General features: G+C 34.3%; 2 protein-coding genes across 3 annotated transcripts; both read right to left on the bottom strand.

Moving 5' to 3' along the window:
• Positions 1–1,798: 1,798 nt before the first annotated feature.
• Positions 1,799–4,306, bottom strand: LOC18445857 (BURP domain-containing protein BNM2A). Of its 2 annotated transcripts, none has more exons than XM_088856988.1 (2): positions 4,071–4,306; positions 1,799–2,845 (listed from the first exon to the last, which is right to left on the bottom strand). In XM_088856988.1, exons 1-2 carry the CDS (start codon positions 4,071–4,073, stop codon positions 1,919–1,921), a joined length of 930 nt encoding a protein of 309 aa, XP_088713114.1. In that variant the 5' UTR covers positions 4,074–4,306; the 3' UTR covers positions 1,799–1,918. The 2 variants fall into 2 exon arrangements, with proteins under 2 accessions (XP_088713114.1, XP_020530326.1); XM_020674667.2 differs by having other exon boundaries at positions 4,233–4,306.
• A 9,890-nt stretch (positions 4,307–14,196) lies between these two features.
• Positions 14,197–23,789, bottom strand: LOC110008253 (BURP domain-containing protein 6). Its single transcript, XM_088856635.1, has 3 exons — positions 23,721–23,789; positions 21,021–21,341; positions 14,197–14,739 (listed from the first exon to the last, which is right to left on the bottom strand). Exons 1-3 carry the CDS (start codon positions 23,787–23,789, stop codon positions 14,197–14,199), a joined length of 933 nt encoding a protein of 310 aa, XP_088712761.1.
• Between the last annotated feature and the right edge of the window lie 381 nt (positions 23,790–24,170).

Raw genomic sequence — 24,170 nt, 5'->3', positions numbered from 1 at the left:
TATGTTAGATCTGTATCACTTTCCAGTGCTACGGACTTAACAAATCTGCAGTGGGTGCATCTTAGGTTAAAAAATAAAGTAAGGAGAAAAATGTGTATGGGCATAATATATGAAACTTTTATGTTTTGTTTAAATTTTGGAAAATATGAGGGATTTTGGAGATAATTTCCCCATCCATTATTTTGTTGTTGAAGTTATTTATCTTATTGGAAAAATATTTCTCTCTATTTTATATATGTCAAGGTTTCATCAATTTAATTGAAAAAAAAAGAGTGTTTCTCTCGTTGTCATCAATCCCAAAGTCTTCTGTATATTTGGAATTTTTTAATTATTTCAAAGTCTTTTAGATATTAAAAAAGTTAAAATTGGAAACTATGATACATGAGGAGATAAGTGCTTTTAATTAAAAGGTGAAGGTGCCCACTTTAAAATAGTACACTAGCCAAACCCTGGCAGATGTAGTTTATGTCTGAAACCTGGCAGAGAAATCTATTTCAACCTCTAATTATGAAAGTAAAACTTTCAAATATATAAACACTTAAAAATCTTGAAATTGAATGGTCTGGATAATTTTATACGCTCTTTTTAGGATTTGAAACCCGTTTCTTTTTCACATATGTATTCAAAATCCTATTCAAAATCCAGATGATTAATTGAAGAGTTTCCAAGCATTGAAGCCGCATTTTCCGATAGGTTTTTTTAGGCGCACCTTGCTTTTATGGGATAAAGTTGGTATCTTGCATTAATTTTTTCTTTGATTAAACAGAAATACCTAAAAAAGTTTGAAATAATTCAAAAGATACGATGTCCGATAGTTATGGCAGACTATGTAAGTCATTGGAAGAAATGAGGCGGGAAAATGACACGGGTCACAGAAATTTCAAAAGAGAAAATAAGATTTGGAGAGGCGACAATCTGTATTTGGTTCAAATCAGTGTTAAATTACTCAACTCGGGCTTTGGACTTGGCAGTTGCACAAAGTCCATCTTTTCTTGCTCTAGTTTCCTCCCAAGCACCATTGTTGGAGCTTCTTATCTCAATCTGCCTCTTCATTCTTCTAATCTCTCGACTGGAGCCTTTCTGGTGATATTCCCAATGGGGAAGAGAAGTGACGAGAGAAAGAAACCAGAAAACCTTTGATATTTAGAGAGAAGAAAAGGCAATGCAATTGAAATGGATAAAAGCAAGACTCTGCTCCGAACCACGACAAATGCGGAGAGTGAAATGGGACACATGGAAGGCTCTTGAAGGGAAATACAAGGATGAGGTGATGAGCTACTCATCACTATGGGTCTTCAAAAGAAATTTGTAGAGAACATATTTTATATATATATATATATATATATATATATATATATATATATATATATATATATATATATATATATATGAGAGAGCGAGACATTTTAGGACTTTAAAAATTTGCAAAATGGATATAGTGAGAGGGTTTTGAAAGGACTTACACAGAGAATCTAGGGTTTTAATGTGCATAGCCAGATGTAGAAAGAGGGTTTCTGAGAAATGAGAGGGGTGGATTCTCCTCCTTTAATTTTCTGATGGTTGTTTTTACATCAGTACTTGGGTGGGTACTATAGTAGCTTGCTCAGGTACTGATTCCCGAGTTATATAATTCCTGGGTGAGTCATAACAGTACTCGACGAGTACCGTAGAAGAACCTCACCCTTGATCTTGTGCACTTGTACTCGCCTCGGCGGGTCAACCGATTTCTTAAAGAATGGTTCAAGTTTATGAAGAAAGAAACAATCCTATCTACCATAAAATATCTTTTCCAAGAACATGAGTCAAAAAGGGTCCATTATTGAGATTGATGAATGCCTTATTACAAAGTTGAAAACAACATGGCATCCGAACTGTTCATCAAGCAACATGCTCTGCTTGATTTGGATTACAGAGTTTCTTAAACTGGTGTTGAAAGCCAAACCAAGTTGTTCTCTGGTAGTAAATGGCAAACAGGTTCGCCTGACTTGTTCTTGAGTACCTTAAAAGCCTCATCATTTGGGTCCCAATGAGAGGTGTCTAAGTGACAAACTACAGCTGCATCAACCTTGTTTCCATCCTCGCCTTTAAGCATCACCTTGAATACTTTCGCTTTGATCACTTCATGGCAATAATACAGAGTGTAGGGGTAGGGAAGTGCGTGACAGGCAACCAACGATGGAGTTGTCGATCTAAAAATAATTCCTTTTACAGTGTACGATTGGACAGCAGGGGAATGAATCTCTCTATTATGAATGGTAGTGGCCACCACTTGGAGATTGGCCTTAGGGCCGAAAATTGATGAGACAAAGTCATGCATAGACTCGAGGCTTGTGGCGCATACCCTATGTTCTCCTTTGGCCAGGGGCTCCTCACATATCTGAAGGGTTTTCTTCGCTTGTTTAGCTTGAGGAGAATTGGGATTGATTGAGAAGTGATGTAGGAGATCAGCAACAGATTTGGATGAGAAGGGGATTGAATCGGCTTCTTGGCGCGGTAAAGGGGAGGGGGTTTGAGAGATGTTAACACCCAAGTAGTAGCTATTGAGTTTGTTTCCAAGTCTCAGATCGCTCTCGTGGAGGAAAACTGGGACATATCCTACAATATGCGTAGGACCCTGATGTTTGGAGTCATGGGATTGTGGATCGGTTTGTCTAAATTTGTACTCGAGGTCGACATCCTTGGTCGAAAGGTCGAAATCCTTTGAAGATTTCAATTGAGAAACATTTTGATCTTTTGCCAGATTGGATTCTTTGCTGTCGAAATCATTTGAGATCTGGGACATGGTGGATGCTGCCTCATATTTTCCATGCTCCACCAAAACCCTTGCATCACCATGGCAAGCAAGCTGCATGAATATCAGAACAACAGTAAGGGTACAACAATCTAGAGGATTACAAAATATTATTTGGACCATCAAAATCCAACAAAAACATTCCAATACATTCACCTAAATCGAAAGTTCCATGTCTTAATCCTCATGTTTTCCTAAACTGTTAATGCTCGTACAGCCCTAGGAGTCCCTTATAATTTTGGGAAGGGATTGTATACACCATTTAACTTTTGTGCATGGAGACCACAATTACTTAGAATCATCTGCTGTAAAATCTGATTATTTGGATAGTATACTATACATGAAAAGATTATTTAACAGCCGTACGAAACAAGCTTGTAACGAGATCGTAGAGGCTAGGTTTTCACAGCCCAACCACTCAAGGTCTATTCTTATGTAACCTTAGTAAAAAAAAATGATTATGTAACGGCTGTTATATTTTAAAAATATCGTGTTATTTGATCCTAGTGCCCAAGCTTTTTCAGGGTAACCATATCGTGTTATTTGATCATAGTGCCCAAGCTTTTCCAGAGTAACCATGCAGTCATCATGTGATAAAAGGACTGGGCCCTTGTTTTGAGCTTATCGCAGTCCTTCCAACTTTGGTTAGAATTCAAAACAACTAATGACTCCAGTGACTAAAGGAGTTCAATAATGGAGTAATAAGAAAGGAAAGTATACTTGAGAAACAACATATTATTAATAGGAAATGTTTCTATACTTCGTCTACTCTATAAAAGATATATACTTCTCCCCCCTTCTAGCCGTCTAATTTAGATGAAGTGAGCTATTGACCATTTGATCTATATCTAACAAATCAGAGTATTTTATTTTTAAGTTTTTTTTTTTATAAATTATATAAATATGAAACTTGGTATGTACCATCATCTCAAAGGGACGCATTTTTAAAAATATTTTCAATAAAATACAATGACCTCCTGAAAGAATTTTAATCATTTTATTTTATTAAGAATATTTATGATTTACATGTACGAGTTTAAAAGAGGAGTACACACCCAAAATTTTGTGTGAATATGTTTTGTAGAAAAAATTAAAAATAAAATAATCTAAAAATATGACATTGTGATTGGAGTTATCTCAACCGTCGTTTCAAAATGGATAGTTGAATAGGGAGAAATATATAAGTTTTATATAGCAAGAGAAATACAGAAAATTACCCATTATTAATAATAAAAGGAAACACTACTAACGAAGATGGAGAGAGAGGAGAGAGCCATACCATGTGATAATAGGAAGGAAAAGTATGCTTGAAGAGTGTTGTAGAGCAATACCATGTGGTAATTTGAAGGAAAAGTATACTTGAAAATTGTCTTAATACTACTAATCGTTAAAAAGTGGCACTACTATGAAAACAGAGATAGAGAGAGACGGAGGAGCTCACCACCAGTAAGAAGAGGATGCATCTATAGAAAATGGTGATTTCCATATCTAAGTTTTGAGAATTTTCAAGACGCTGAAAATCAAGGAGTTGATGCTCCTATATTTATAGTAAAAAAATCCTTCCAGTCGGGCTATTTTGAGTAAAGAGTTTTTGGCTGCATTTTACTAACATTTAGGCACACGCGAAAAGAATCTTCTAGAAATGGCATAAAACAAATGGTCTTCTATTTATGCAAATTATGAAAGTGTACACATGTCGTGCAATTCTTATTTTTATCTCCTATGTCTCCAAATGGATATATGGGCTTGGGCCTTGATGACAATTGGACAAGCATCTTAGCTGTCCTCAAAATGTATTTTGCAGTGGATTCCAGACTGGCTGCAAAATCATAATTGGATTTGCTTTAGTTTTTGTTTTATATATATATATATATATATATATTCCGCTCATAGAATTAAAAAAAATCACTTCTCTTAAAACAAAACTAGTTGTGAAAAGTAAAACCACTTCTCGTTTAAACCACTTTATTTATGTATTTAGTGTCAGACTTAATGTTGAGAGCGTGAGACTTAATGTTGAGACATCAGTCTGCCTAACTATCGATGCCCAAACCCCATATCTGTCCTAACTCAAACTTTTATTATGCAACCCATGGGATCTAGAATTTTTGGCAATATTTTCTTGCTTCTTTGGGTTTCTCACATTTTCTTGCCTATTTGCTATTCTTAAATTTTATCACTTAGTATAAATATAAGGACACGGTTTTGGTGAGTCAACTGACTCACCTATTCTCGTGCAGTCCATTATTTATCTAATGTCAATATCTAAGAGAGATGTACAAAAATGTTACCTCTACTAAAAGTTAAAATAGATGGTCAAGAAAGGAATTCAAAAAATGACATTCATATTTTTTGAAAAAAAAAAAATTCCAAATTCAAATCATTGTTGTAGTTGAGATTATTGAACTCTAAAACTTTGGATCGAAAATAGATCTTTGAGATATATAAACAATTTACCTAAATATAATGGCAAGGTATGAAGAATTCTTATGAACAAAGATGTCACAATTACCCCTAGCTATTAAATATGACATGGGGTGGGTGGTGGTACAAACCAATCATACCAGATGTTTTTCGTACTGAGAGTCACACTCGCTAGCTGGCTATTCTGACATTTGGAAGCTTGTGGTGTTTGGAAATAACTGTAGGCTTTAGGGATTTTAATAAGAGATTCTCACGAGGAACTTTTTTGATAGGGCTATAGTCCTATCAAAATAAGTAAATCTTCACCTCAAAACTCATTGAAAATTGTAGTATTGGTGTCGTAAAACCTTCAAATCGATTATCTCGGCATTAACCATTATGATAGTTAAAAAAAAAAAAAAAAGATTTCAAATACGAAAAAAAAGTGTATATTGTAAAACTTTATCTAGACCATTTATTTCACCCTAAAAATAAGTATTCACAGATCCACAAGATCTATATCACTTTTTAGGCTTAAAATTTCAAAATTGAAAATTGATTTTAAAGGCATCATAGAGGTTTTTGATGCCCAAAGTACTATCAAGATGAGGATTAAAATGAGGCTTTACTTTGTTTTCACAAAGCTTAGGCGTTTTAGAAACTGCATCCTTTTCACAATAGTGGGACTGAGACTTCAATGAAGGATATCAAATGGCTATTTCTTACATCCAGAGGTGGACACTACAACATCCATGTGTAGTTTGTTATGCTTTAATAACTCTCTTCTTAGAAGAGCTAGTGCGCATGTGCTTTGAGAGGACCCTTGTATTTGAGTAGGAACATGTCCCACAGGGGTGCATTAGTAATTTATTGAACCCTTGGTAACAGGAAGCTTTAGCTCAGTGACTTTGATATGACCAATTATATGTCCATGCCATAGTCTACGGAGCATAAGTCCATTGGGTATGCTTGAGACACCGGTGGAACGTTATTCAGGTTAACCCAATGAAATACTCCTACTAGTGTTATAAGTCTAGAGATATCATTTACTTTTAGCCCATATTAATCTAAAATTGATGAGAAAATATTTTATATTTATGAAAATTTGTGTAATAATATTGAGAAATTATTTAGAGAATTTTTGGGATTTTTGGAGATTTTTTCAGTTTTTTTTTTTAAACAATAAATTATAATTTTCAAATTTGTTTGACATAAATACCAAACAAAGACATTCTGTGGGGATGCCACATGGATCCCAAGTGGCCATAGGGATGCCACGTAGCACCCCCACCTCCCCACTCGTGGATGACATCATGCTGATGTCATATATATGTGGGGACCTATTTGTCATTAATTCTTTTGTTGGTATTATGTTATAACATGTTATCTTGTTATTTAAAGTGTTATATATTGTTATGACTTAAGTTTGATTTAAATCACATTTATTTTTCTCGTATGTGTCATTTTTGGCATGTGTGAAGTCATGAAATTTTGAGAATTAATTTAATTCATATTATTATCCACATATGATTTTGTAGCATATGAGTATATCTTATGTGGCATCACCTTATGGGTTTGACCCATAGTGTTGTTAAAATCCTATTGGTGGTGTCATAAGATATTTTATTCACATGTGTGGATATCCTATATTACCTTTATGTCTATGTCCTTGTATTTTATTGACTCTCACAAATTATTCAAAACTCATGGGCATAAGTGTAAACATGAATTTGGACTTAATGAGAAATAAAACATGGAGCTAAGAGCTTCAAGGTAAAATGACTATAAACCTAGGTTTTAAGGAGTGAAAGGTGTCAAAAGCTCATTCATTGATCTTGGTGATAAGATATGGATAAGTGATCTGAATAAAAGTATCTCATGTGCCATTGATCTAAGGCATCAACGATCAAGATCAAATCCATTTTTATTATCTAAGTATAAAAGTAACTTATAGGATTAATTATAACCCTAACTTGAGTATTCATTTCAAAGAGAAAAAGAGAAAGAGCTCTTGACAAAAATGTGGTCACCCATGAGACTATCTTCTTCCTTGAGCTTTCATTTAAAATTCTTCCATGGAGTACTCTATCATTTATGTGATCAAGCCCATACTATTGCTTCATTAAGGTATTGATTTTTCTTATCATATTTTTAATTCCTACCTTATTTCCATTATCAAAGCTTGCTGTAATTCTTAATTTATAGTAGCTTTCTTCATTTTTGGTTATGAAAACTTGATATTTGGATAGTCCCAAACATACACATAGTATGTATAGACTAGCTTACTTACTTCATGATCTTGAGTAGTTTCAAGTTGATTTCTTGATCTTATTTTTCTGGAGTTTTTACTGAGAATATACAACTGATGAGAGGTTTATTTCATCATATTTGAGCATAAGAAATAGTCCATTGAGTTCCCTTTTTCAATACAAAAATATCAAAAATCAATTTATCGGGTTCAGAGCTTCAACGCACAACATAGCCCTCCTTTGTTGATAATTGATGGTGGAGTCCCTTGAATATGTAGATTAACTTATGCATGACATACTTTCCCTTAGATATACCCTCCCTTTGCAGTAGGATTTTTTAGTGGCCATCCTTTGTTGTTCTCATTATGACTTCTATACTTCAAGGTTTATGGACATTGTTGGGTTTATGTGGTCTTTAAAGGCCTTATGAGTATTTGTAAAATGAAATGATATAGTGGAACATGAATTCAGTGGGAGTGTAGTCCCTCGTTGACCATACTAAGCAAACGATGTTTGCTGATACCAGACTGTGCTTGACGATCTAGGCCAGTCGGTTAGAAAAAACCCATGTTACCTAGGCATAACAAACAAACCGAGAAGGGTTCTAATGGGTTAGCCCTTGATGAGGTCGGAGAATATGCCTGGATGAGTGAGCCGAGGGGTTTTGTGACCCTTGTGTTTGATGATGGTCTACAGAGACGGGGGTCAAAGCCTCATCCATGTGCCATCATACGGTATGCATATCGATAGATAGTTCGAAAAAGCCAGAAATCCACATTTTAAGGTGAAGCGTACTCAAGGTGACCTTGACTCGTCTCTAGGGAAGGACCTGAAATTCACAGACTGGGATTGCGACCCTTTGGCTCATCGGCCTGACTTTGATGACTCGCTAATGAGCCCCTGCTTGGACTGTGGGTCATGGGAAATATTGGGTCGGTCTAATAAAGCAAGTGTGGTCTGTAGTCCACAGTTGAAGGTGGAGTGCCCCATGATTGATGATTCCTAAACCATATAGATCTTTTTCCTATCAAGTTAATTTAATTGTGTTTGTTTTATATGGAAATTATTTTAGGATTATTATTTGAATTTTTATGAACCCCTGAAATTTTATTTATAATTTTTAGATTTATAAAATTAAAGATATTGATTTTACAATGGTTTAAATATTCAAATAATATTGTGAAATCATTTTATTAATTTTTAATGTATAAAAATATCATGAGAGCCCATTGTGCACATAGGCCCACCATATTTCTAGAAGGTGGGGCCCATGAGTGCCACGCCCCACCCTTATTCTCTTTCTTATTTTTTGGTGATATGGCATGTGGCCATATGGTTGGAAGATATTGACTTGATATATCTTTGAAAGATTTTGTGGAAAGATTGACTTGTGTTATTTTATGGTATACGTAATATTTTAATTAGATTTAATTTATTTAATTTCTATTAATGAAAAAATGATTTAGGAAAGGGGGATAATGATTCATGCACCTTCCATAATGTTGATGACACATCTATTGAATGGATGGCTTAAATCTCTCATCCCACAAGTCACCAAAGATCAATAGTTCATATTCAATATGAAGAGGCAAGCCAGGAAAACCCTAAAAAACCCTAATCTTATTTAAAGCCTATAAAAAGAGATTGTCTCTACCCAAAAATCTCTACACCTTATCTCTTGTACCTAATTCCCATCTTTCTCTCTCATATCCCACCAACGGGCATACCCACTTAGAATTTCTCTATCTCTACACCTTATCTCTTGTACCTAATTTCCATCTTTCTCTCTCATATCCCACAAAGGGATACGCCCCACTTAGAATTTCTCTCTATCTCTCAAGGAAAGCCTCAGTTGAGATTGAAGGTTGATCATTGATCCCTAGCCATCGGATGGTAGTGACTGGTGTGCGATGTGACATGCTCGTTTGAGGTAATATCCGGCACTCTTCTTTTTTTTTCTTGCAATCTTATCTTTTATTCTCAAGCATAGTGCATAGTTGTTTCAATGACATCAAGTTGTTAAGATCTTGGTTTTATTGTCATGTTGATTTTATTTTGAAATTTATCTTATTGTAATAAAGATTATCTGTAAGTTATCGTTTGCCAAAATAAAGGGGTGAAGAAAAAAAAAAATTGTATTCTCCGGTAAAAGATCATGTAGGTCTTTTTTTCAGACATGCCTTTTCTGACATTCACCTTTTTGACATAACGTTTGACCAAGGTTGGCAATGGGCCGGGCTTGCTTGCTAGGCTGTCCCGAGCTTAGCTCAATTCCCTATAGGGCCGGCCCCGGTTGGATTGGGTCAGAGGGCCTCTAATCCAGACTCAATCTTAGCCTGTCCAGTCCTAATAGATCAAAAAAAAAGAAAAAAAAAAGAAACACAAGGCTGGGCTAGCATGGATGTAGTCTTGGCCCAGTTGTCGTTCATCCCGTTGCCAGGTTTTAATATCCTTCCCAGGGCTTGGCTCTCGGGCCATGACCCAACTAGTTTTTTCGAGCCGAATTGGGTCTCCTACTCATTGCTAGAACTGGGTCTTCTATTCATTGCTAGCCCTAATGTATGATGTTTTTGGCCGTCAATCACTAAACAAAGTGCGATAGTACATTGAGATCACTTTCTTATTTTCTTGGCTATAGCTTCCTCCCTCTATTCTAACCAACCCTCTCTGTCTCTCTCTCTCTCCATAGTCTAACCTAATTGGATCAGTTAGGAAAAGGGTTGGCCCAACCAGACCTCTTTTATATATATATATATATATATATATATATATATATATATATATATATATCTCGGTTAAGAAAAGGGTTGGCCCAACCAGACCTGTTATATATATATATAAAATAAAGGTTCAAGTCAAAAGAAGTATTTATCAAAACAATCATTATTTTTTTATTAAAAAATTATTTAAATTTGAAATTTTCACAAAAGTACAATAGTATTTTGGATGTTAGTATCTGAAACTTTATTTGTAGAGTGCCCTTGTCTTTTAGTTAAAATTTCAATTTTATCCCTTATAGAGATGACAAAAATACCATTTGTCTTGTAATAATATGTACAAATGCGCCCTACAAAAATAACTTTTTTTAAAAAATAGACTGCAAATTAAGAAATCCACCATTCATAACTCTCTCTATCTTGAACTTTTATAATTTAAAGGGTTCTAACGTTTAGAATATCCCATATATATATATATATATATATATATATATATATATATATATATATAGGAAAAAGTTTATATAAGGTTGCAAGTTTGCAACTTTAAAATGTAGAATTACAGATGCACCTCAAAAATCCATCGAAAAAGGTTGTTTAAATGTTGAAAAACCCTCTAATTGATCATCTCGACATCGAGATGTAGGACAATGAAAAAGAAAATATTTTGAGTCCTAAAAATAATGCATCTTGCAACACATTATCTAGACTGTTCATTTTCGAGATTTTCATATGCTTATAAATCTACTTGATTTTATCCATTTTTGGAAATTCAAATTTTATAATTACAGATGAAAAGAGATTTTAAGATAATCCTAAGAAATTTTTACACCAAAATTATAGATGATGATCAAATTTGGAGGTGCACCTTAAATGGATTGTTTACGGTTGCAACCTTATAGAAATCACCCCCCCCCCCCCCCCCCGCCCGCCCGCCCGCCCGCCCGCCCGCCCGCCCGCCCGCCTAGATATATGGGTGTGTGTGAGAGATATTACAACAATTACAGATTATATAATATATAGAAAATTACGTACGGTTACTATTTCCACCCTTTTGGTAACATTTAGGAATAATTTTTGTCAAATTTACGACGAGCACCCCCTCTTCAGCGGTCCTTTTTCCCCCGCAACTGCCCACCTATTTGGGAATTACAATACTGGTCACTCATGATTTCAAAATTTTGCATACAATGTGGTCTCGTAGAAGCATACTGTGTATCTACTCCCTTGGTTAAAATACCTAGCTACGCTGATTTTTCCGGTCTAAAATTTTGGGAACCATATAGCAATTATTAGATGATTAATTTTAAAAACTACAGTTTGATTTTTTAGTTTTGTGACACTTAAGATCTAGCCATTCAAAAAATTAGACGGTCTCGATTCAATCTTGAGGCATTATTTTTCCTAGTATATAGGGATTTTATTTAATTTATTTGCTGAGATTATTCTATGTTTTGTAGAGATTATATTTCCAAAATTTGATATCTAAAAAATATGCCGAACATATATTTTGCTTGAGGGAGTAAATAGATAGTATGCCCATGCAGGAGTAAATAATTATTCTCTAAATAATTATCCTCTCTCTTCTCTGATTCTAGCTCCTCTCCCTCCTGTCGGGTGTTGTAATTGCCGGACACGAGAGCAGTTTTGAAAAAAAAAGGCAATTGATTTTATTTTATTTATTTAATTTTTTTATTAGGGTAGTAAAGGTGTGAGTGCTTGTCTTAATGTGGCAAAAAATGCTTCCATATGGTAATAAAGGGGTGGAAACAGTATTTATGCATAATTTTCTCTATAATAATAAAACAATATACATTAGCAATAGACGATAAAAATATAAAATATATTTCAAAATATTTGTCTAAACACCCACGAGAGATGAGCTACTTAACATTCTATTCTTATTTCAAGACACCCATCAAAAGACAAAGAAACAAGCGTTGGAGTAGTTGCAAATGGGTAAAATGATAAATAGATTATCTCTAATGAGGATTTTGGTAAATTTCTGACATATTTTACATACAAAAAATGTTTATATAAGGTTGAGGCCTTAAACAATCAATTAAGGCGCAACTCAAAAATTCACTAGAAATGATGTTTCGATATAAAAAAGCCATCAAATTGTTGATCTCAATAGTGAGATGTATAGATAAGGAAAGAAATGGATTTCAAGTCTTGGGAATAGTGTATTTTGTAATGTATTATCTGGGCTGTCAATTTTTAATATTTTCTAGTGTTCATAGATTCGCTCAATCTATAGGTTTTTTCAGCTTTAAATTTTATAATCAGAGTTGAAAATAAATTTTTAGGCTATCACAAAAGTTTTGGCTACTGAAAAGGCATTTTTCAACACTTTAGGCTATCACAAAAGTTTTGGCTATTGAAAACGCATTTTTCAACACTATAACGGTTACGCTATACTTTGGTTGTTTAGGGCCTCAACTTTATACAATCCACTCCCCTTACAAGTTATATACTACTTGTCATAAATTTTACCTGAAGATGTAGTTCCATTGTAGGAAACCTTCTGATGGCTTGAAAATCTATGTCCAAACCTAATTATGAAATTTAAAATTTTAAAAACAGTGCATATCGATCAAATAAATAAATAATTAAAAATCTTAAAAATAGATGGTCCAAAACCCTTGTTACGAGATACATTATTTTTAAAGCTTAAAAATCATTTTTTTCTTTATAACCATATATCTGGAGGTCAATATTGAAAAGTTTGTCAACTCTGGATTAGTCTTTTCTACTTGACTTTTGATGTACATCTTACTTGTATAGTATAATGTTACAACCTTATGTAAGTTTTTTCCTTTAAATAACTTCACCTATATTTACATCAAAAAATTAAGAACATGGGTAACTTATCATCTAAAGTTAGGCTTATATCAATTCACTAGGAGTCTATTAATAGAACCCAGCAAATATTTACATAAAAATACATCAGTCTGATATTTAAATATGGTAAATATGAATTGATCCAAATTTATGGGAAAATTATGCTGAGATATAGTAGTCCGATATTTACAAAATCACTATTTTTAGTCATTTTTTATTTTTGTTTTACCAATTTTTTCCTTTAGTTATATTATTTTTTTAATTTTTTATAAGTATATGGAGCAGTTCAATGTTGGAAACGTCAGACCGGCCAAAACCTCACTTGTTTTAAGGTATATGGAACCGAAATTCCAAAAACTTTTCCAACCATTTATGTCCTAAGTGGTCAGGCCTATCACACAAAACTTTAAAATTTTGCAAAGTTAGACTCACCGTTTTAGAAACGTTAAAAAATGCTCATGGGATCAATAACACATTAAAAAATTGAAAAGAAATTTGTTGTCCATCGGATTACCTAGAACTTGGTAATAGTGGAAGAGTTAGTTGGTAGTAGGGCGGTTTGATATTAGTGATAATGGACGCACTATTTGTTTTTTTTATTACAAAAATTAAAAAATAAAATAAAAAATAGTCTAATGTTTCCAACATCACACTGAGGGGCAAAATTTGAAAAGAATAAATAGACCTCCGCATAATATTTGCATAAAATTGTATCAATTCATAATTACCGTATTTAAATACGGTACAAGAGTAATTGTTCCTAAAAATTAAGAACATTTGTACTTTATGGTGTTAATCCTAGGTTGATATAAAAAATTTAGAACATTTGTACTTTATGGTGTTAATCTTAGGTTGATATCAATTAAATAGTGGAATCCTTTAGTTATGACATAAGAGCCACGCAAAAAACATGGGCTATTCTCAGCACACCACATTTTTTCCAACTAAGGCTTAATTGGTAAGGGCTTGACGATTTGTATGCTAAGTCCTAAGCTCAATTCCTACTAAAAGTAGCGGTACTCTCCCCATTGATTCAGCCAACAAATTATTCATAAAGGATACATAGTTTACTGCGGTCACAATGTTCACACAAGCACCAAGTGATAAGAAAAGGAACGTAGGTGAAAAGTCACCATATTCCTTACTGATGAATGTCTTTATTACAAACACAACCACACAAACATAGTGGCATTCAAACTACCCGACAAGGTTTGAGATCAATGATTTCCATGGCTGCCTCGACGAGAGAAGTCGAAACCCAAGCCATGGTGTCTTTGGTAAGGAAGTGACAGACAGGTTCGCTGCCCGGCTTGGTGCCAAGCACCTTGAAAGCAGCATGGTCAGTGTCCCAGTGAGAGCTATCCAAGTGACAACCTGCTGCTGCATCAATTTTATTTCCATCCTCACCTTCAAGTGTCACCTTGAATACTCTGGTTTTAGGCACATCATGGCAATAAAACGCAGCATATGGGTAAGGCATAGTATGACACGCTGTTATAGATGACAGTGGCAGTTGAACATGAATCTCTTGCACGGTGTAAGCCTGAAGGGAAGGATGAAGCGGCCTATTGTGTATGGTAGTGGTGAGCTTTTGAAGGTTGGCCTTAGGGCCAAGGACTGATGATACAAAGTCCTGCATAGACTTGATGCTTGTGGCACAAAGCTTGCGTCTGCCTGTTATTGTAGCTTCCTCGCATATCATAAGGGTTTCCTCGAGTTCTTTAGATTGAGGCGACTGCAAGGTAATTGAGAAGTGTTGTAAGATTTTGATGAGCGAAGTAGATGCAAAGGGAATGGAGCCGGCTTCATCGGATGGTAAAAGGGGGGGGGGGCTTCAGAGAAGTCAATAGTTGAAAGTAAGCAGCGCCTGCTGGAATATGATCTATATGGGAGGTAGAATGGTCCTGTTTCATTACATGGGGATCTATTTTTTTGACGTTGTGCTCATGGTCAAAAGCCTTTGTAGACGTTTCTTTAAATGCAATGGCATCTTTTGGGAGATGATAGAGGTAGTAGATAAAGTTCCTCCTACAGTCATAATCCTTTACAATTGTAGTTTGAGATCAAGAACTCAATGAAAGGTGAGATCTGTCATCTTTGTGACCTCCTACTTGCTCTTCCAAAACCCTTGCATGAATACAAGTAAGCTGCACAATTAAAAGGGCAAAAGTAAGCCCCCCTAAGAGAGGGAAAAAAAAACCACCAAACAAATATTATGTGCTATTAAATATACTGTATAGAAGTTTTATACTTCTCCCTATCCAGCCCTTATATTTAGATCAAATGAGCAATTGATCTTTTGATCTAGATCCGACATCTCATAGTATTTTATTTTTAATTTTTATTCAATAAATTAGATGAATATGAAATTTGGTATGTGTCATGATGTCAATGGGTCGCACCTAAAAAACATATGAAAGAAATACTTTCAATAAAATAAAATGATCAAAATATCCATGAAACTTTCAAAGGTATTTTGGTCATTTTATTTGATTGGGAATACGTTTTTTATATATTTTTTGCAGAAGCTTAAGAGAGGAGTGGATGCCCAAAGTTTGGTGTCAAAATGTTTTGTATAAAAAATTTAAAATAAAATATTGTAGATGTGGGACATTGTAATTAGATCCATCTCAGCCGTTCATTCACATCTGACAGTAAGAAGAGGAGGCAAGCTTAATCATAACATTATTTTATCTCATCTCAGCTAGTCCACCCTTTTTTTGGCCTTTTTTTTTTTTTTGGATGAGCTTGCCTTTTTTATTGTTCGTTGCAATATTCTAACCTTGAACCTAAGTAGGGAAAAATTGGAAAAAGAAAACAAGAAAATGAAAAAGAAAAAAAAAAAGAAAAAGAAAAAAGAAGAAGAAGAAGAAAAAGAAAGCACCATGGTTTCAACCTAATAACATATTGAATATTGTCTTATTTATTTATTTATTTATATTTTGAGATTAATGAAATTACATCTACAATATTTGGGGTCCTAAAAATCTCCTACATTGGATTTTCCTTGAGGGGGTGAATGGAGGATATGTTGCCGGGAGCGTATAACCTTTTGACTTATCAAGTGGCTTTCACTGACTGTAATATTTTTTCTAATTAATCCAATGTCAAAAAGTATCTTTCAAAAATTCCTATGCTTTTTATTTGAATTTATTTGAAAACATATATTTTGAATGTGTCTTTGATACAAGAATAGAATCACATGATTTAAACACTGGCTCAAATCCTATTAAATTGATTGAAGAAAAAGCAATTAGTTAGAATTGATTGATCGCCTTTTCTTAGTTGTTCTAAGAAACAAACAAACTCTAAATTAAAAAAAAAGAACAATTATTTAAAAGGGATCTTCAATTTAAGTGTATCTTCTTTTTTTAGAAAAAGGTTTGAATATGTTTTTTGCTTTTTCTTATTTTTTATTTTAAATTATATGATTGGATTGCCTTGATCGGTAATAGGTAATCCGATTTTGTACAGCAATGGACTAGTTCTGACGCTTGATTCGGTTTTTAAAACACTGGCATAGACATGGCACTAATTTCATACAAATAATGCTTGGTTTCTATTGGAAATATACACATTTATGCTAGTTATATCTATTGCTTTTTATTTGTTGTAAGGAAAATACAACACATACATTGCTAAAGCTGTGCTTACCACATGGAAAGTAAAGTTTTAGCAAGGTTAGCTGCCTAACCGACCTCTTTTACCTGGGCTTACCTACCTCATATAATCAACCTCTTTTACCTGGACTTGGGACGGGATAAGAATAAATGTTGACCACATGCTCTTGTCAAAAGATTATGTCCTCCCTCAAGTAAAAGGAGTATTTTTAGGACCCAAAATTAAAGATGTAACCTCCCCCAAACAAAACAACATTCAAAATATTCAACTGGTATTTTTGCTACACTAGTTACAAATATGCAACTAGTAATATGATTTGGATCACACAACCTGTTAAATTGGTGTTGAAAGCCAAACCAAACTGTTTTCTGGTGGTCCCTTACAAATCCTTTACTAAAAAATACAATTTAACTCAATACAATGCCCAAATACTCACAATATAGATCTAGACGACATATTACATGACGTGCACTTAAAATTCCTCATTACATCAAAATTATATGATAAATCTATCTTCATTCTTCATCCTCATCATATATCACAATGTCTCATACATATTATATACTTGGTTATAATAATCCAATGAGATTTCAATTTACATAAATAATAAATTATAACATTAAAGCATACAAATTCTATTTTTCACTTAACATACGCAATTTCTTCAATCATGAATCGTTTAATAACTATAAATACAGTAAATAAACATGCCTATAAATATGTGAGAAGCCAAGGTTAGAACCCCTTGTATCCGGGCCACAAATTCGAGCCCTTTAAGGACTTAATTTTGTCCCAATGAATAGTGCAAGTGTGGTTTATAATCTCAAAGTTGTCTAATCCAATTAGGAAGCTCTTACAATTTTTAAAATACTTCTTAGAGTCCACAAAATAGATTTAGAAATGTTTGCAAGAAGAATAGAGCAAATAAGATGAATATGGAACAAGATAGAGCAAAACTACTTGTGGAGGTCCACCGGTCCACCACAACTTTTCATACAAAAGTTCATACTCTAAATGACCAAATACACTTCTAAGAAGATCTTAATATCTTTTGAATTGGAATAGCAAGACTTAGAAATTCTCAAGAGAATTTGTACAAGGTAGATCAAAGGAAACTATACTTGATCAAAGGTTTATCAATACATAAAACACATAAGCAAGTGAGAGTCACGTTATGTAAGAATGACATGAAGAAAATATCAAAATGGAGGTGTAAGGAAGCTAAAACATGTTTGTAAATGAATTTTCTAAGAACCTTTGATCAAGGATAAAACCATATTTGACATAAAACAACTTAGAGAGATAATACCTTAATTATGGTATGAGATAAGCTTGATCTTATAGAGTGAAGGACCATCATCAAGCTTCAAATATCATCAATAGAAGATGAGAACTCTCAAATGGAAATGTGTGGTATGTAGAGGTCTCGAGGTTTGCTCTCTCTCTTTCTCTCTCTACACAATTCAAGCAAGATCAAACTTTCCAAGTGGGTAGGGTTTGGGACTTAAAACAAAAAATATACATAGTATGTAAGATTAAATATCAACAACACTCTTGATGCATCTATCCAAAGGCTCATGAGAGGCTAATATACCATAGCTACGCATCCCCATCCAACCACTATGATGAATGGATGAGATTTAACACCCTGATCACCAACATTAAACCCTAAATAAGGCCACTTTACCCTTTTGTCTTTAGGTCCATATTTTTATTCCTAGTCAATCCAACTTACCCTTACACAAAAGGCCTTAGTTTTAAATAATCAAACAGTGTGGAGATCCATCAAGTGCAATGGGCAATAATGTAAATGGTAAAACTCACACATGTAGAAAAGCACACCAAAGGCAATTACTCTATAGATCTAATATTTCAAACCAACGGCACTGAGTGTAATGTCCCCTTCACACATGTGTGAATATGTTTTTTGAAATTCAAATTCAAATTTCAATTTTACTTTAGATTCAATATTTAAATTAAATTAAAATGGACCTCACGGATGCCAACAAAGGTACTTGTGTGATTTAAATAAACATGTGACAAAACTGTACCTTAAGTTATAACATAATATAACAAGTCAAATAACAATATATAACAACATAACAAAATAATATATATGCGATCCACGTTCCACACCTTGGGATTAGTGCCCCATTGGGCATTGATCTTATGGTGGGGCCAAGGGTGCCACGTGGCCACCTTATGGCCACTCAGGTGTGTTATATGGCAGTCCTCAAGTGGGTCTAAACAAATACTAAAAGTACCTTTCTGTCGATAAAAAAATTTCAAAAATTTCTATAAAATTTACAACAAATATTTAAAATATTTATAAGCATTTATTCATCATACTGAATTGGACAAAAGGTAAGTGAGATCTCATGCCTTAGACCCTAGGTATCAGAATACACCATTGGGCTAGTCCCAAATGATGTTCGATCGGTGTCTCAAGCTGACCCAATAGACCCATACTCTACAGTCTATGACAGAGACACATAATTGGTTATATCAAAGTCACTGAGCCAGTGCTTTCCATCATTCGACTCTCAATGGATTACATGTGTACCTGTGTGACATATTTCAATACAAGTACATGGGTCCTCTCAAAGCACATATGCATTGGCTCTTCCAAACTTGGATAATGAATTTGAAGGAGTGCTTCTCATGTGAACGTTAGTACACATGCCATGGAATAATCTCGTGTCAGGATATAGACTTATGTCTTATAAGTCCTGACCTTCCCATACAGGGCCATTATTCATAAAAATACTCAGGTTTTATTGTACTAGATTGGATACTGTAAGCCCTAGCTAATCACAACAATTATGAGACTAATATAACAGGATCCTGACTAGGAGGTGACCCTCACACCTCCTTGAGAAATTGCTTTCTCAAACGTAAAACTCTCATAGCCTCAAGTACTCGGGGTATTAGAAGAATCTGGGCCACATTTCACAAAGCACCCAGATTCTATCTCTCAATCACTCCCACTTAATGAGACACTATTGGTATTCATGCCTTGAAAAGCCATATATCCAACACGAGACATGTTAACACTCAAAGAGTAGCTATTAAGTTTGTTTATGAGTTTCAGATCGCTCTCATGGAGGAAAACAAGGACATATCCTATGATATGCACAATACCTTGATGTCTAGAGTGATGGGATTGCTAATCCATTTGTCTAAATTTGTACTTGATGTTGACATTCTTTGTCGAAAGGTCGAAATCCTTTCCAGATGTTAACTGAGACATTTTGATCTTCTTTCACATCCAAATTTCTCGAACTGGCGTCTTTCGGTCCAAAATCATTTGAGTTCAAAATTTAAGACATCATGGATGCAGCTTGGACTTCAAAATTTAAATATATAAAGAATAAAAAGTATGGGAATTCAAAGAGGTTAGGATTAGGAGGTGGGCTTGGACTTGAGTAGTTAATAGTTGACTTGGCAATGCTACATCTTAGGTTTGATTCCTAAATGAGTCTGATCGACCAGCCAACCTGGGTCTGAACCTAATCGATCGGGTCGACGTCCATTTGACCTGGACCCGTTCGCTCCTGTTTGGACCTCGATTGGTTAGATCAAGGTTGACATATATATGACTCAGACGTGATCAACCCGGAGGTAGGGCCGACTCAACCCATTTATAGAACTACTTAAAATCTTTGGTTTATCTATTCATTGATTCTATTACATTTTCGGTATGTGGAGTTGGGTCTCTTCAAAGAACCGTAGGAAATAGTTTCAGATGCTTCTGTTTTTGCATAAATGACATGAATTATTGCTTCTCATTGGGTAAATCATTTGATAGTTAGTCCTCATATTTGATTATTTTTGGATTATTGAAAATAAGCCATGTTATAAAGAAGATTTTGCACTTTTGGAATGAATACATCAATGCTAATTGTGGGATTAACTGTCAACTTGAATGATTCATCAACCTATGTTCGTCAATGACTCGCAAAACATTTGACACCACTTTGATCACATTCCACTTAAATTGGAGTTGAAAACCAAACTAAGTTGTCTTCCGGTAAAAATTGGCAAATGGGTTCAACACCAGGATTGGTCCCGAGCACCTAGAAGGAGGCATGGTTGGGTCCCAATCTGATGTGTCTTAAGTGACAAAATTGCAACTGCATCAACCTTCTTTCCATCCTCACCTTTGAGCTTTGCCTGAATGCCTTGGCTTAAAAGTCATGGCAATAAAACAGAGTGTATGGGTGAGGAATTGTGTGACAAGCAACTAATAGTATAGGCCCCGATCGAAAAGGAATCCCATGCATAGTGTAAGCTTGAACAAGGGGAGAATGAATCTCTGTATTATGTAGAATAGTGGCCAACACTTGGAGTTTAGTCCCTAAACCATTGATTGATGAGACAAAGTCATGCATAGACTCGAAGCTCGTAACACCATTGCTTGTGTTCGCCCTGTGCTGGGGGTTCCTCACACAATTGAAGGGTGTCTTCCATTGCTTTGCCTTGAGGCGAGTCGGGATCAATGGTGACGCGGCAGAATATGTCTGCAAGCGAGGCAAATGCAAAGGTAATGGAGTCAGCTTCATCTTGGGGTAGAGGATGTGGGGCCCGAGAGATGTTAACACCTAAATAGGCCTCAATTTTGTTTCCAACCGTGAGATCCTTCTCGTGAAAGAAAATTTTCGTATCAGCAAAATCCTTTGCAAATGTTTTCTGAGGAGCAATATCATTTTCTTGCTCCTGCAAATAGAAAAACTCATTTCGTTTGAAGTTGAAATAAGACTAGAATTCTTTTGCGGTTTTGCATAATCTTTTTTATATTCGTCCAAGATACTTGCATCACAATGGCTAGTGAGTTGCATTTAGTGTCAAAAGAATAATAAGTTTGTAAAAGTAAAAAGATATAGGGAAATTTCTAATTAAGGGGTTGAAATCCTTTACAAAATCATTAGGGGGGTTAGATGATCACGTTTACATTTGAGAAGTTGCTTTTAAATTTCTATTTCAATTAGATACATCCTAAAGAAAAACTCGACATATTTTTAAATTGCTCTAGTTTAGGGTTAGGAAGCTTGAACAATTAAGATGTTGTAGGAATTTTAGGGGATTTTTAATCTATTAAGGCCACTTTGGGGCATAAAATTACTAAAATACTCCTAATTGTTTGGGCTTACCAAACTTGAATAGGGGTAATTTGAGAATTGTTCAAACTATTCCAGCTCGTAGTCATGTATATTTTGATGGGTACTTTGAAATCAAATCAAAAGACAAGTAAAATGTTAAATAATTGATCTATTGTATATTTTCATAAATTTTCTAATCCTTTTTGAGGATATACCTAATTGAAATAGAAACTAAAAAGAAAATCCTGTGGTAAAAATTGTCATCATTTGATTTGACCCATTTAGTGATTTTATATAGGGTTTTAACTCCTTAATTGATATTTTCCCAAAGAAATACAAAAACCCTTAATTGATATTTTCGTAAAGAAATACAAAGACCGTTAATTGATATTTTCCTAAAGAAATACAAAAACCCTTATTTGATATTTTCCCACAGAAATAGAACATGTTGTTTAAACTAGTATTATCATATGAGGAATAATCATGTGTATTTTAAATACCTAAAGAGTTCCTTTTATCATGTAAAGAGTTCCTTTTATCATTTATTTTAGAAAATCTTAATTTGTTCTCCTTCTACCGGCTCCCAATTCCTCTCTACCCAAAATTCTTTTTTGTTCTTTCTCCACGAACCCCAAATATATATATATCTCTCTCTCTACAAGATCTCAATTTGCACTTTCTAGATAGGACTGAGAATGGATCGGATTAGGTCAAGATCCACCGAGATCCGGATTGCTTGATTGTTTAGGCCTCACCCTTATATAAACTTATTCTGTTAGTTTATTTGCCATGTGCTATAAAAATATCTGGATGACTCCTGTTTTTTCCAACCAAAGTTGCACTTCAAGATTTACAATGGATAAAAGGACTGCAATAACCTGTAATTATATGAAAGGGATTTATGATGGTAAAAAGGAGTGCAATAACCAGTAATAATATGAAAGGGAAATATACTAGAGATGAGAGAACTACTGATACAACATGAAGGAATAGCGTAAGAGAGAGAGAGAGATACCAACACCAAAAATAAGAGACTTACATAGATAATAAAAGCTTCCATAACTAATTGAGAATTGAGATATGGAGGAAATGGAAGGGGCATAGAGATAGTCATTTATAATTAAAAATATAGCCATTTATAGTTACTGATACATGCACAAAGTTTTTTCCACAAGTGGTATAGAAATTTTTTTTTATCCCACTCATAAAAGTCAATACTTCTATATATTAATTTAAACTGAATTAATACTATTTTAATTTTATTTTTTGGTTTACCACTAAATTGCCATCACATATTTTGCTATGTATATGAAGCCAATTCTTTCAAGAAAGGTGCCCATACATCTTATATATCTTGCCACACACTTATGTGTTCCTGCGGAAGCATATTCTACATTTACTTCCTATATGATAAAACTCTAAAGTTTTTTTAAGGATTTCAAACTTTGGAATGAGACCCCCTCAACCAAGTAATCTCTGTCAAAAAAAAACGAAAATAGAGATTTGCATTTTGTATGTGATTGTAAAAAACATCTAATCTTGAGACTGAACAGAGACCATCCAATTTGGAACTCTATGAATTCTAGTGTTAAGGAACTGAAAATCTTTTATTTTCTTCTTCAAATACTCAATTGATGATTATAAAGTGGGTCCACAATTTCAATTGATAAAATTCCCCTAAGGAGATCTTTTGCCTGACTGCACAGTATGCTCCCAGTGGAGTACAAACTGAAGACAAGGCGCTAGATATACCATATACTTGGGAAACTCATTTCTTATAAAAGGCATGTGCCGATCCCAAATAACTGGGATGAAGCCCGGATGATGATGATAATGTCTAATAAGAGAATGCTTTATATGAAACTCATTTCTATATACGTGGATCTGTAGGTTGCGCCCAGAGTCAAAATCCTTTGCCAATGTTGACAGAGAGGGACTATCATTTTTTTAGCTTTTGCAGATCTTCCGAGTCGAAATAAGAGTTGAAATCCTTTACTACTGCTGCTTCATCATTGTGGTACTCCTCCAAGACTCTTGCAGCATCACTTTGGCAAGGGAACTGCATTGATTTCGAAACACTATTAAGTTTGATAAAGTCAGCTGGTCTTGTTAGATTCGCTTTGCTTGGCTTTCTCGGCTTAAGTATTTGAGTAAAAATCTAAATTGAATCGAACTCGAATCACTTCCCAATATATTTTCAAGGGAAATTGTTAAAATGCACTTACGATGTCAACTATTTAACATTTTAACCATATATTTTTACTTAATTTCAAAATTCCCATGAAAATAAACATGATTTTGACTTGGAATTGTTGAAAAAAGGTAAATAGTTAAATAGTTGAACAAATGAGGTGTATTTTCATAAGGGAAGTTATATAATTAGATCATTTACCATTGGTACAAGGTGGTCACAATTAATCTTGACCATTAGATGTGAAATTGGGTT

The sequence above is a fragment of the Amborella trichopoda genome, chromosome 13, assembly GCF_054954075.1.
Source record: "Amborella trichopoda isolate Santa Cruz 75 chromosome 13, AtrichopodaSantaCruz75HAP2 v2.0, whole genome shotgun sequence".
Lineage (NCBI taxonomy): Eukaryota > Viridiplantae > Streptophyta > Magnoliopsida > Amborellales > Amborellaceae > Amborella > Amborella trichopoda.
This window is presented reverse-complemented; position numbering and strand designations above follow the sequence as displayed.